The sequence below is a fragment of the Aegilops tauschii genome, chromosome 5 (genome assembly GCF_002575655.3).
Source record: "Aegilops tauschii subsp. strangulata cultivar AL8/78 chromosome 5, Aet v6.0, whole genome shotgun sequence".
NCBI lineage: Eukaryota > Viridiplantae > Streptophyta > Magnoliopsida > Poales > Poaceae > Aegilops > Aegilops tauschii.
In genome coordinates, this window is record NC_053039.3 from 544,867,220 (window position 1) to 544,881,525 (window position 14,306).

Genomic DNA, 14,306 nt, shown 5'->3' on the forward strand with positions numbered 1-14,306 from the left:
AGCCATGGCTCGCAACTTAGCCTCAGCACTCGAACGGGAAACTGCAATCTGTTTCTTCGTCTTCCAGGCAATGAGAGAACCGCCAAGAAAAACACAGTCGCAGAAAGTGAACGGCGATCAGAAGGATCACTAGCCCACGTAGCATCCGAATAGGCCTGAAGCTGTAAAGAACTGGAGCTAGGAAAGAATAGACGGTGAGAGATCGTGCCCCGAAGATATCGAAGAACACGAAGGAGATGACTATAGTGAACCGATGTGGGAGCAGAGACAAACTGACTTGGAATATGAACCGGATAAGAGATGTCCGGACGAGTGACAGCTAGATAGACAAGACTGCCAACGAGATGACGATAACGCGTCGGGTCAGGGAGAGGATCACCATCAGTAGCACGGAGGTGAACATTGAGCTCCATAGGAGTCTCAACAATGCGCTCGTCAGTAAGAGCAGCACGAGCAAGAAGATCCTGGATATACTTTTCCTGAGATATAAAAAAGCCATCAGAGGTAGAAGAGACTTCAATCCCAAGAAAGTAGCGAAGAGGTCCAAGATCAGACATAAGAAACTGCTCACTAAGACGGGCCTTTACAAAGGCAATATACTCGGGGTCATCCCGAGTGATGATCATGTCATCAACATAGAGAAGAAGAAGAGTCCGACCACGAGGAGAAAGGTGAATAAACAATGCTGGATCATGAGCACTTGCTGAAAAACCAGCAGTAGTGACCACAGAGGCAAACCGCTCAAACCAGGCGCGAGGGGCTTGCTTAAGGCCATAGAGAGAGCGACGAAGACGACATACCATGCCATCAGGAACAGAATACCCAGGTGGTGGCTGCATGTACACCTCCTCACGCAGCTCACCATTAAGAAAGGCATTCTTAACATCAAGCTGAGATATAGACCAGTGGCGTGCAGAGGCAACGGCAAGAAGTGTACGAACAGTGGTCATATGGGCCACATGAGCAAAAGTCTCGTCATAATCACGACCATGCTCTTGCTGAAAACCACGAGCCACAAGACGAGCTTTGTGACGCTCAAGAGAACCATCGGAGCGAGTCTTAACCTTGTAGACCCACTTACAAGTGATGGGACGGACTCCGGGAGGAAGAGAAACAAGATCCCAGCACTACTAGGAAAAGGGCTATAGATGGAATGGCCACTAATGGCGCACTGTACATGTGGTGCGCCATTACTAAATACTAATGGCGCACCATGTGTCGGTGCGCCATTAGTAATTTTTTTTAATTTTTTCAAAACTACTAATGGCGCACCGTGGGATGGTGCGCCATTACTAGTTCACGGTGCGCCATTAGTAATTATGTTTCAATTTTTTTTATTTTTTTTAAACTACTAATGGCGCACCTGTGAGTGGTGCGCCATTAGTAGTCCACGGTGCGCCATTACTAGTTGAACTACTAATGGCGCACCACTCACAGGTGCGCCATTAGTAATTTTGTTACAAATTTTTTTTTTGAAAAACTACTAATGGCGCACCGTGGGGGTGGTGCGCCATTAGTAACTTGGCCCATTCCACCGAATGCACCCCCCGGACCGCCTTTTCAGTTTAAAAAAAATAAAAGAAAATAATGGAAATGTCAAAAAAATAAAATAAAATAAGTTTCCCATGTGATATGTGGTCTAGTTGTTGGGAAAATTAACAAATATGAATTTCGACTTTATTTGCAAAATCTCTCTGGAATTTCTTAAAATGGGCATAACTTTTGCATACGAACTCGGATGAAAAAAAATTTTATATGAAAAATCATCTACTCGGAAAGTTACATCCGAATTTAACGGGGGAACCCTGTTAAACATTTTCAAAATCCTCAAAAACCTAACAGAAAAAAAATACGGGGCTTTCAAGATCTAGAGGCAAAAAAAATTCAAAAATTTTCAAACTTAGTAGTGGCGCACCGGTTGCTAGGTGCGCCACTAGTAACAGAAAAAAATATTGGTTTTGATTTTTTTTGGGATTTTTTTTTCAAAAAATGATTCGTAATATGACAGGGAAGTTTGAAATATTTTTCGAAATTTCATCATACTCATGAATATGAACAAAGTCCTAGACATCAACAAGGTTTAATAGGATTGATATGATATATATATCAACAAGTGGCTGTTAAGTGAGGTGGTGCTGGGAAGTTTGAAAAAAATTTGTTACTAATGGCGCACTTCTATGTGGTGCGTCATTAGTGTACCAGATACTAATGGCGCACCACAGGTGCGCCATTAGAAAAAAATCTAATGGCAAAAACAGGCGCACCACAGATACTAATACCAGATACTAATGGCGTGGTGCTAGTGGCGCACCTGTAGTGTGCCATTAGTAGCGAAAACAGGTGCGCCACTAGCAGCCCTTTTCCTAGTAGTGCAGGTACCAGTGCGTTCAAGAGCAGCAATCTCCTCTGCCATCGCAAACTGCCATTCAGGATGAACAACAGCCTGACGGTAAGAAGTCGGCTCAAGAACAGCAGCACCAGCGGTGGGAAATCCAAAGCGATCAACAGGCGGACGAGGATGAGAACGCAAGCCATAAGTAGGCTGAGAGGAAGAGGACGACTCATCCAATGAAGCATCCACAGGTCGTGAACGACGAGTGTAATGCTGAGGAAAAGATGGAACAATAGAAGGAGGAATCGCCAAGGTAGAATCGGGGGGTGGCGACGAAGAAGTCACCGGTGATGAAGGTGTAGAATCCGGTGACATGCTAGGCGAGGAGACCGGAGAAGATGGTGGCTGCAAATCGACTAGAGGTGGAGAAGCAGAGGGAGTGGAACGAATAGGCACAGGCACGACGGGGGTGATAGGTGAGTCAGGAAAAGTGAGGAAAGAGATATCCTCCACTGAAAAAATCGAGGAAGATGGGCGTGGGTAGAAAGGACGAGACTCATCAAAAGTCACGTCTCGAGAGATACGCATCCGACGACCGATAGGATCCCAACAACGATAGCCCTTATGCTCATCACTGTAGCCTAAGAAGACACACTCAACAGACTGAGCGGTCAGTTTGGTGCGTTCGCGAGGGGCAAGAAGAACATAGCAAACACAACCAAACAAGCGAAGCATCGAATAATCGGGAGAACGATCAAAAAGACGGTCAAAAGGAACGCCACCCTGCAAAGCTGCGGACGGCTGAAGGTTGATGAGATAGGCGGAAGTGGAGATAGCCTCGGCCCAAAAATGAGGCGGAAGAGAGGCGGCGATCATCATCGCACGAGCCGTCTCAAGAAGGTGACGATGCTTGCGCTCAGACACGCCATTCTGAGCATGAGCACCAGGACAAGAGAACTAGGCAAGAGTACCCTGCTCAGCAAGGACACCACGCAACATCTTAGAGATATACTCGCCAGTGGAGTCAGCACGAAAAACACGAATGGGTGAAGAGAACTGAGTATGAACCATGGCAACAAAACGCTTATAAATAGACAACACCTCACTACGAGAAGTCATGAAATAAAGCCATGTGTAACGAGAGAAATCATCTATGAAAATAATATAGTATTTATGACCACCTTTCGAAGCGAAAGGAGCCGGACCCCATACATCAGAATGGACTAAATCGAAAGGACGCTTAGACACTGACTCACTATGTGAATATGGTAACTGAATCTGCTTGCCAAGACGACAACCCTGACACTCTAAAGAGACATCTCCTGAGACAGACCCCAGAAGACCTCGACGAACTAAAGACGATAACCGAGAACAACACAAATGACCAAGTCGATGATGCCACTGCTTGAAGGTAACCAGTAACAAAGGCGACAGAAGCGGAGGGACTGGCGATGGTGGTGGCAGCGGAAGGAACATGAAGCCAGTCCAACTCCCAAAGACCCTGAGAATCACGGCGGCGAGGGCCAGCCCCAACCAGAGTGTGCGTGCGACGGTCCTGGACAGAACAAGAGTCAACGTCAAGGATGACACGACAACCAGAATCAGTAAGTTGACCAGCAGAAAACAGATTCATGGTAAGTCGAGGAACATGAGCAACATCAGGAACAGAATAAGAAGGAGTGGAAAGATTGCCTCTACTAGCAACAGAAAGTGGAGTACCATCAGCAGTGAAGACATGAACAGGAGAATCCAGCGATCGAAGAGAGGACAAAGCGGAAGAATGAGAAGACATATGAAAAGAAGCTCCAGAGTCCAGAACCCATGGGGATGTACCTGACTGTGTAGAGGGCGGTTGCTCAGTGCGGGAAGCAGCAGTCACAGAACCAGCAGTACCCGTCGAGGAAGAACCTGAAGCCGCGAGCAGATGCTTAAGTCTCAGAATATCCTGCTCAGTCAAAGCAATGGCTGAAGCTGTCGAGGGAGATGACGAAGTCCCTGAGGAGGATGATTGCGCCTTGCGCAGGTGTTTCCGCTTTGTGTAGCACTGGGACTCAATATGATCATCATTGTTGCAGTAGTCACAATGTGGACGGGGCCGACCTGAGCCTCCAGAAGGAGTGGGCAAGAGCGGCGGAGCACTCGAGCGAGAATGGGTCGGTGCAGCAGGTGGAGTGGAAGAAGCCCGAGTAGCGAGCACAGAGGGAACCTCCAGCAAACCAGCACCACGTAAGCGAGTCTCCTCAGCACGAATCTCTGAAAGCGCCTCCATGAGAGAAATACGGCCACGAGCAAACAACTGAGCACGCCGGGGCTCAAACTCCTTACGGAGCCGAGACAGGAACTCGTAGACGCGATGAAACTCCAAATTGGCCTGGACAGCCTGGCAGCAGGGGCAAGTACGACAACCAGCACTGCGGAGAGAATCAAGCTGCCGCCAGATAGCAGAACTCTGTGCATAAAAGTCATCAACAGTAGAGTCACCCTGCTGAAGAGCATGCTCCTGACGAACCACAGAAAGGTATAAGGCATCACCAGAGGGCTCATAGCGCTGACGAAGACAGGTCCACATCTGAAATACAGTAGGAAGACCCAGAAACTCAGAAGCAAACTGAGGCAGAACACTAGCAGTGAGAACAGCTGCAACACGATCATCATCATCAAGCCACTGGGTGTAAACAGACAAAGCACCATGATACGTCTGAAGAGCCTCCTCATAAGCCAAAACCCTCTCATCATAAGCACGATCAGCAGCCTCATCAGCAAGCTTAGCCGCATCCTTGGCAGCCTGATTAGCGTCCGTAGGAAGAACCGGTGGAGTCGGCGGAGTAGGGCCACCGGAGGAACCGGACGTGGCGGACAGTAGACCTCGCCAGAAAGAACACCCCATAGACGGATGCCACGCATGTGAATGCGCATGAAGCCAGCGAACTCGGTGTAGTTAGTACCATCGAAGATCACCGGACAGCGAGGGACAACAACATAGCCCGATGCAGCAGACATTTTTTTTAGCAGAGACCCGAAATCAGCAGAATCCGACGAGAGAGCTTCCAATCGGGAACGGGACGGGATCGGGGAGCGGCAGGCAGTCGATCAAGGGGCAGCTGGCAGTCGGCGGCTGAAGAACCACAGGGGCCAGGGCCGACTGGAGAGGAGATCGACAGGAGATCAGGGCCGGCTGGAGACGAGCCCCATGCTTCGATCGAGCGGCGGGAGCAGGAGATCGGGGGCGCCTGCGGGAGTCCGGGGCTGGCGGGAGCAGAAGATCGGGGCCGGCGGGACGAGCCCCCTGCTTCGATCGAGCGGACGAAGAGGAGATCGAGCGGGGTTGGAGATCGATCGGGATGTAGAGACGGATCAAACACACGAGTTGTAGCGTGCAAAAAATTGACCTAGCTCTAATACCATGTTAGGAATAAGCAACTTGTATTCCCATGAGGCCATAGGCCGATATATATACATGTACAGGTGTGGAACATATGTAGGAAACCCCTTATACAACGGGATAAATACAAAGGGGTACATGACTTATATTATAACTCTAACAGTTGTAACTTTTTTGTAATTTTGAATCAGAATGTTGTATTGTTGAAGCTTAACTCGAATGAGTTGTGAATAGCAATAAGAAATAATGTGGCTACGGAGGCCTGGAGCGTCATCAACATCTTAAATAAGTTTCAGCTAGTGAGATCAGTTGCTTGAGTACTTGAGGGCATACTCTGACGCCAAATTATTGATTTAACATAATATTTTTCAAAGTCAAATTTTGTAAATTTTGACCAAGTTTATAGAAAAACTATCAACTTACAGTACCATTAGATTCATCATAAAATATGTTTTTGAACGTAAATATTCATGTTATACCTATAACTTTGTTCAAAGTTTACAAAGAATTTTTTTTAAAAAAAATTATAGGAGTGAGTATGTGGTTGTGATGGTATGGTAGTGTCTGAGTACCAAGTGTGGAATTTTGACTCCCTGGCTTGAATTATTATTTTTGGAATATTTAGAAATCATCTTTTTAACTTTGAAAATTTTCTGAAAAAAATACACACACATACACATGGATGAAGTAAGTTTTGACGATGCGACGACTTTTTTTTTTTAATCTGTGGCTCACATACAAACATATTTCATCATGCAACTTTACAAACATGAAGTCATATATTATACTCTCTCAGTCCTAAAATAAGTGCCCGATGTGCCAACGATTCGATGAGGATGGAGGCCATCTCTTTTTTTAAATGCAAGCTATGTAGTAAGGAAAGTGTGGAGCCTGATGGAATTGGAAAGCGTCCGACAGCAATGTATGAACTTAACTGATCCAAAGCAGATTATCTGTTACTACTTGCTAAGTGCCGACCTTGAAGCCAAAACCAAATGCATTAGTCTGCTTTGGAACTGGTGGAAGTGTAGAAACAAGGTGAATTTTGAGGGAAAAAAGTTTTGTTGCAACTCAGTTGTTTTTCACGCTGGTTCTGATGCAAAGGAGTATGTAGAGTTCTTTGCACAGCGCAAAGATTCAAGTCCAAAAACAGTGCAAGGGTGGAAGCCCCCGCCACAGGATATTCTAAAGATTAACGCTGATGGAAGTTTCCATAGTGACAAGAAGTGTGGTGGCTGGGGGTTTGTGATCCGAGACCACATGGGAGATGTAATGGGTGCAGGTGCTGGCAGGGTGGAGTACGCCCAAGATGTTCTACAGGTGGAGGCTGAAGTGTGGTGGCCTTGAACTATGCCCAGGAGTGGGGAATGATCAACATCTTGGTAGAGACGGATGCGCAGAATTTGGTCCAAGCTATCACTAACACGAAGAACTACGATCTAGCGCCAAATGGAGTCCTTTTTAGGGAAATAATTGCCCTTGCTATGTTGCATTTAAGTTCTTTTTCTATCTCTTTTTGCCCACGGGATTGTAATAATGTTGCGGATGCTCTAACGACGCACGGATCGAAGATGGTGCATGTGTCCCAAGCCGTATGGCCGGGCACTGCTCCTACCTTTATCCGAGACTTGATTGCCGACGATCTTGTTCGGCGTGGCTAATTGAAATGAAATTCAAAAAAAAAAAAAACCCTGGTAAGCTATCTCAAAAAACAAAAACCCTTAGTCAAGCACCTGGTCCTATCGTGAAAAAAAAAACCTCCACTCCTGCTCGCCCAAGGCCCAAACTCAACATTTAAAAAAAAAAAAAAACAAGGCGGCCCGCTCTCCCCGGCTGCTCCCATGGCGAAGGAGGACCCGGGGCCTCAGCCGGCGGAGGGCGACGCCCCGTTGCCGGCGGGGTTCATCTTCAGGTGCGACGGCGCGACCAAGCCCGAGTGCTTCAGGTACAGGGTGCTGGGCCTGCCGCGGCGGAGGCTGGGCGCCGTCTCCCGGATCAGGCGCGGCGCGGCGCTCTTCCTCTACGACTTCGACGCCAGGTACCTCTACGGGCCCTACCGCGCCGACTCCGACGGCGGGCGCGACCTCGAGCCCGCCGCCTTCGAGGGCCGCCTACCCGCCCAGGTACCGTCCCGGCCCCCCTCGCGTTCCAGGCCTGGAGTCATGTGTGATTGTGCGTGTATGAATCTCTCCACCATCAAGGATGCAGTGCTGATTTGCCACTCGATGCGTGACTGAAATGTGGGTCCTGGTGCCACATTTCAAATCTGTATGGTTATCTCCCAAAAGAGTCCTGTCAATTTTAATTTTTCTGAAATTTCAGTTCATCTTGGCTCGTCTTATGATCTTCAGTTTCCAAAATGGCATCCAGCAATCAACTTGATAGACGAGCCGTACATTATTATTACTCATAAATTGAATGTTCAGTCTTCTTGTATGTGCAGGTCAAATTCATGATTGATGGTGATTTCATGCCTGTCCCAGGGAAAATCGTAAGATACACCATAAAAGAGAATTATCCCGGCAAATTCTTGCCAGAACTTACCTTTGCACAAGTAAGTGGAATCAGTGTTTATTGATGTTTTGTATTTGAGTAGAGGTGAAACGAATTCTGCTGAATCTTTCTTGTAGATAGCTCCTGTACAAAATGGTTCAAACTTAAGGCAGTCTGCCAGATGAACACTCATGCTCGCTTATTTATGGCCTTCTGTATACATTAAAGTATCAAACTAGTCAATTCTCATCTTGTTGTGCCTAGTTTAACTACAGATGGAAGGCTATTTTATGAAAAGCAATAATTAGGAGAGCCGCGTGCTTCAGAACTTGCTGCTGTGGTGTAAGCATATGTAGAAGCAAGTCGAGATTGAGAGGGATTACAATGTACTACCTCTGTAATCAAATTATTTCCTTTTCCTGGGAAAATAGCAACATGGTATAGAGATGAAAAAAGTGGGTGTAATGGGAACATGTTCTTCTTTCTATCACTTCTTCTCTTGAGTTTTTAGGTGAAATTACTGGTATAATCATATCAGTGTATCGGCTAGTTGGAATGGACAGGGATAACATCTTTATCCTCCATCTTTCTACTCTGTCTTTAATTTTATCAGTGGTAGCTGTGAACTTTATCGTACATTTACCTGCATTGAATTTCCATTGTTTTTGGTATTCTGTTGTAGGTTGAGAAACTGAGAGCATTGTTCCGTCCAATTACTTCACTGCCAGTGCCAGAGGCACCACCCCTGCATTATGTTGGCAACAGTCATTCCGCTCCATCTGCTGCTTTTCTGCTTCCTTCGGCTTCATCTTCAGACCCAACACAGCCAGCTGCTTATGTGCCTCACCCAAGCGCCTATGTTCTCACTCCAGCTGCTCAGCTGGTGCCAAATGAACCTTATGCATGCCCAGATTCTCACCTTCCTGCTCCGACTGCTCAATTTGCCACGCCTGCTTACTATGTGACCACGACTGCGCATCCGTATCAAGCAGGTTATCAAGCATATGGTGCATCGCCTGCCACCTACCACTACACCCAAGCGCCTCCTTTGCAACTTGTCTATGTGCAAGCCCAACACCCTGTGCCAGAACATGTTACAGACCCTGCCTGTTCCTCTGAACCCAACTATGATGCTAATGGGAATGATCCGTATCGATTTGATGCTGTGAAGTCTCAGTACCTGGAAACTACTTCTGGGAGGTATGTATGGTAGCCACCAGTTGGGTCTAGTACTTCTCTGTTTCTTAATATCTACATGCAAAGCTACTTTTGCAATCCAATTTTTATACATATAGGTCAATGCCCACCTCGTTGACGTCTCAAAACCGTAATTTTCAGCTATTCTAGATACTTCTTAAAAGGAACTACTTGCAGGGACAGTGTAGATCGGAAGCCGCCATCTATTCCTGTGTCTTTTTTTCCTTTGCCACATGCACAAGTAATTGATCGTGCTTTTTCCTCGTACCTTTTGTGTTTCAGAGCTGCTGCACCACATGAAGTGGCCGCGAAGAACCCGCAACTTGTCATGCACTGTGTGTACGCCCCAGGCAGCGAGTGTGCAACCGGAGAAACTACGCAGTCCAGTGCTGAAGGAGCCGCATCGGCGGTCTACTCCCATGTGGGTGCCCCAGCAATCACTCAGGCTGCACCATTGGTGTACGCCGTCGCAGCTGCACCACATGAAGTGGCCGGGACGAACCTGCAACTTGTCATGCACTATGGGTACGCCCCAGGCAGCGAGGTTGCAACTGGAGAAACTACGCAGTCCAGTGCTGAAAGAGCTGCATCGGCAATCTACTCCCATGCTGGTGCCCCAGCGACTACTCAGGCTGCGCCATCGGTGTATGCCGTCGCAGCTGCACCGGCTAACCTGTGATTGCCCTCTCACCATTCAGTCTTTCCGGCAACATGGTCAACCCGAACCAAGTGAGCTGTTACTCTGCCCTGTCGTGTTTCACCATTCTACCCAGACGAGGGACTGGAAGTTCAGATCGACTAAAGATGATATCGCTCTCCTTTCTGCTGATGTGTTTGGTATGATGTATAGAAGGATTCAGCTGCTGCTGTTTAGTTCGTTAGACTGGTGGTACTAATATCCCTATAATTTTCATATTGTAGACGGGAGTGGAATTTTTCCCCAATTGCCGCCACATGGCGCCTATCGCAAAAACCATCCCCTTGTGAGTTGGTTTTGCAGGGTGCAAACCGTAACCAGGAACTATTACTCTTGTCTGGTTAAGACGGTAGGTAAGTTGTCTGAATTTGTAATTTGGGTATAAGTCGATTTCTTGGAAGAAGGGAGGCAAGCCAGAGCGATAGTGAGGTGCTGGGCCACTGGCGAGGCTGAGCTTGGAATGAGCTGGAATCGAAGACATTGCAACATCTCAGGAGGAGGCGAGTTCGAGGATTGACCGATGCGGGTAGGGCCCTCTTAGTATCGATTTCCACTCGAAGGCGGGGATGGCGTGGGGAGCAGCAGCGAGACGCGCCGTCGCAGCTGGAGGAAAGGTCTTGATCAGGTGAGCCGGAGACAAGCAGTGGAGGAGGAACGATTCAAGGTGGAAGAAAGGACAGCAATTGTATCATAATCCAACGGTCCAGAAAATCCAGCTATAGTCGGCCCCATAATTTGTGTTAGTCAGTGAAATGGACATCTGACCGTGGTTTATCATTGATGCAGTGGTACACTTAGCGAGTGCCAGTGCCATTTCCTTGCAGTTTTCTGCCAAGAAACTACTTGTAGATTAAAGATTACATTGCAGTTTTCCTTTTATGAATCTGCCGGTATATAAGATACTTATTCAGATATAAGAATTGATCGAAAACTGTTCATTTCGTTGACACTACTTAGGTTCTTATTTTGTAGGGGATTTTCTTGAAGATATGCAAACAGTATATGTATTTCAAAAGCAAAAGCATGTGGGAAGTAACTCGAAAGCTGGCCTGGATTTAGACTGGAACATTACGAATAAGGTAAAAGCATAAGTAACTGCCGCACGAAAGTTTACAGAGGGAGTACTGAATACAACCGACTTCGATCCGACCTGGCTCGTTCGAAGCCTACGCCCATGCTAGCTATAGGCAAATTTCATAATTTTGATATGTGGATGAAATCATTTCATAAAATGAATTGTCCCTAATTTTTTTCACTCAGTTGACCTTTTTAAGTAGCGCCCGACACGAAGGCGCCACACTACACTGTGCAACGTTTGACTGACAGGCGCTACACGCTTGCCCAGCATCGCACCTCAGGCTGCCTAAAAATTACTAAGTCAATGTGCAGCGCCTAAGAGCAAGGCGCCACACTATAGATTGTAGCGCCTAGCCTCTAGGCGTTGCACCAGTGGTTAGCCCAATCACTAGTGCAACGGCTAGAGGCTAGGCGCTACACTGTATAGCGTGACGCCTAGCTCTCAGGCGCTGCACACTGACTTAGTAATTTTCGGATCACCCGGATGCGACGCTGGCTAGGTGTGTAGCGCCTGTCAGTCAGGCGCTGCACAGTGTAGTGAGACGCCTTCGTGTCGGGCGCCACTCAAAAAGGCCAGCTGAGTGAATTTTTTTTAGCAGCAGTCTATTTTGTGAAATGATTTTATCCACATGTTAAAATTGTCAAATTTGCCCTAGCTATATGGCACAATTCACCTTCCCGACAATGGCAACACCAGCCGGACGACCTTTGATCGACACCTTGCATTTCTTGCGGCCTACCAAAAGCCCTTCGTTGTTAGCAGCCCGCGACAACAAGTAGAAGGGCGTGAGATGTGGGATCCCATCCCAGATTCACCTTTGGTAGGCCTGCTCGACGCGAATACCTGTGCCCACCTTTCCATCACGGCGCCAAAGTCCGCCCAGGTGACCTCTCGCCGCTTCAGAAGCTGGGAGGGACCCGGAGAGACATGCACGCGGCTGCTGCACGACGTGAGAGTGGCCGAGGGCGACCCATGGCCGAAATATCGACTGGCAGGGGACGCCAATGCAATGATCACGAGCAACGCGGGCAGCTAGGCGCAACACCACCGCTTCCTTGCCAGTGATAGAGCATCGACCTGGCATTGGCAGAGCGCTCCGATAGAACCGATCACACCAAGGGAAAAACCGAAAGAGAAGGTGGACGTGATAACAAAGGCACGCCGGGCAGGGACTTTTATAGCGGATCTCGAGAGGAAGGTTCGGTTAGCCTGCAGGACGGCAAAATGCAAAGCCAGGAGAGGTGTCGCGCTTGTTAACAAAGCCCCTGCCTCCATCGCAAATAAATAAATAAATAAAGCCCCTGCCTCCGTTGCGGCACATGGGGCCAAGGCACGTTGCCTCCGGTGCAGCGCGCTCGTAAAGGAGAGAGGCTCGCGAATACCGGCACTCGGGGTTTGTTTGGTGGAGCCGGCGAGGGACCTGACTGATCGGTACGTGGTCGACCGGCATTGCCGCTGGTCTTTATTGGATGAGCTCACCACACGTATATAAAATAAAACAGAACCAACCAACCAGAACATCCAACGGGACTATCATCGAGCAGCGCAAAGACCAATTGCAGCCATGGAGCCAAGCAACTTCCACAAACACTACAAAACACCTCACGTATTTATAGTCAAGCAAAACCTCCGGGTTTCCTTTCCAGGGTATTAACCCTGAGGTTAACTCATGTATCGAAGTTTGTCATGGCTTAAAATAAACCCGGATATGGAAGCTTCGGGAGAAGACCAGATGATACACGAGGGAGCCACAAGGCAGGGGGCGCGTCCTGGGGGGTAGGGCACGCCCAGATGCCTTGTGGCCCCCCTCTGCCTCCGTTTGACTTAATCCCAGCGCTATAAATTCCCGTATATCCAAAAACCACCATGAGAGGTACTGAAACACCTTTATCACCGCCACAAGGCTCTGTTCTTCCGCGATCCCATTTGGAGCCCTTTTCCGGTACTCTGCCGGAGGGGGAAACCATTGGGGAGGCAATCTTCGTCGACCTTGCTGCCTCCATGATGATGTGTGAGTAGTTCCTACGGGACCTATGTGTTCATAGCAGTAGCTAGATGACTCTCTCTCTCTCTCTCTCTCTCTCTTGATCTTCAATACAATGATCTCATCTGAGATCAATGCGATGTAAACTTTTGCGGTGTGTTTGTTGGGATCTGGTGAATTGTGGGTTTATTATCAGATTATTCACTGAAAGTAATTGAGTCTTTTCTGAGATTTATTATATGTGATTTTATAGCCTTGTAATTCTCTCCGATCTATATGTCTTCTTCGGCGAAGTAGATTGATTTATCTTCAATGAGAGAGGTGCTTGGTATTAGGTTCAATCTTGCGGTGTCCTTACTCTGTGACAGCATGAGTCGCATAACGCGTATTGTATTGTTGCTACTAAGGGTAAAACGATGGGGTTCGAACATATTATTTGGTTTTACTTTGTTTACATTATGTCATCATGCTCCAAGCATTACTCTGTTTGTTATGAATTTAACACCTTAAGATGCATGCTGGATAGCAGTCGAGGGTGGAATAATAGTAGTAGGGGTCATTAAGTTTAACAGTTTACTTGTCACGGACGTAATGCCTATATATTGATCATGCCATGAAGAATCATCATAACTATGAGCTATTCTATCAATTGCCCAACAGTAATTTGTTTACCCACCATTGCTATGCTTATTAGAGAGATGCCTCTAGTGAACCTATGGAACCCGGGTCCATTTACTTTATATTTACTAAAACCTAAAAAATACATCGATGTTTTTATTTACTTTTTATTTATATTTTATTTTATCTATCTACCACTATCAGATTTAATTATAGCAATTGGCGAGAACGAGGGGATTGACAACCCCCTTGTTGTAGTTGGGTGCAAGCATTTGCTTTGTGTGTGTGTAGGCACCGTTTATCTTGTCTGTGTGGTGTCTTCTATTAGTTCAATAAACCTTGGTTCTTAACTAAGGGAAATACCTTTTGCTACTACACTACTTCGTTCTTCCTCTTGAGGGAATCCCAACGCCTATCACAAGTAGCAGTGGGGCGCAACGAAGATCGCCCAATGATAGTGGCCCCGGTAGTGCTCTGCGGTCCACCTGTCATGGACCTCCCAGCTGGGTCGCATAGACGTGAGCC

At 47.3% G+C, this 14,306-nt stretch overlaps 1 protein-coding gene and 1 pseudogene across 1 annotated transcript; one reads left to right on the top strand and one right to left on the bottom strand.

The window, feature by feature from the left end:
• Positions 1–2,282: 2,282 nt before the first annotated feature.
• Positions 2,283–5,552, bottom strand: LOC141022191 (uncharacterized; annotated as a pseudogene).
• A 1,938-nt stretch (positions 5,553–7,490) lies between these two features.
• LOC109767536 (uncharacterized) lies at positions 7,491–10,348 on the top strand. The gene is made up of 4 exons (XM_020326296.4): positions 7,491–7,837; positions 8,158–8,268; positions 8,890–9,407; positions 9,687–10,348. Exons 1-4 carry the CDS (start codon positions 7,556–7,558, stop codon positions 10,081–10,083), a joined length of 1,308 nt encoding a protein of 435 aa, XP_020181885.2. The 5' UTR covers positions 7,491–7,555; the 3' UTR covers positions 10,084–10,348.
• Positions 10,349–14,306: the final 3,958 nt, after the last annotated feature.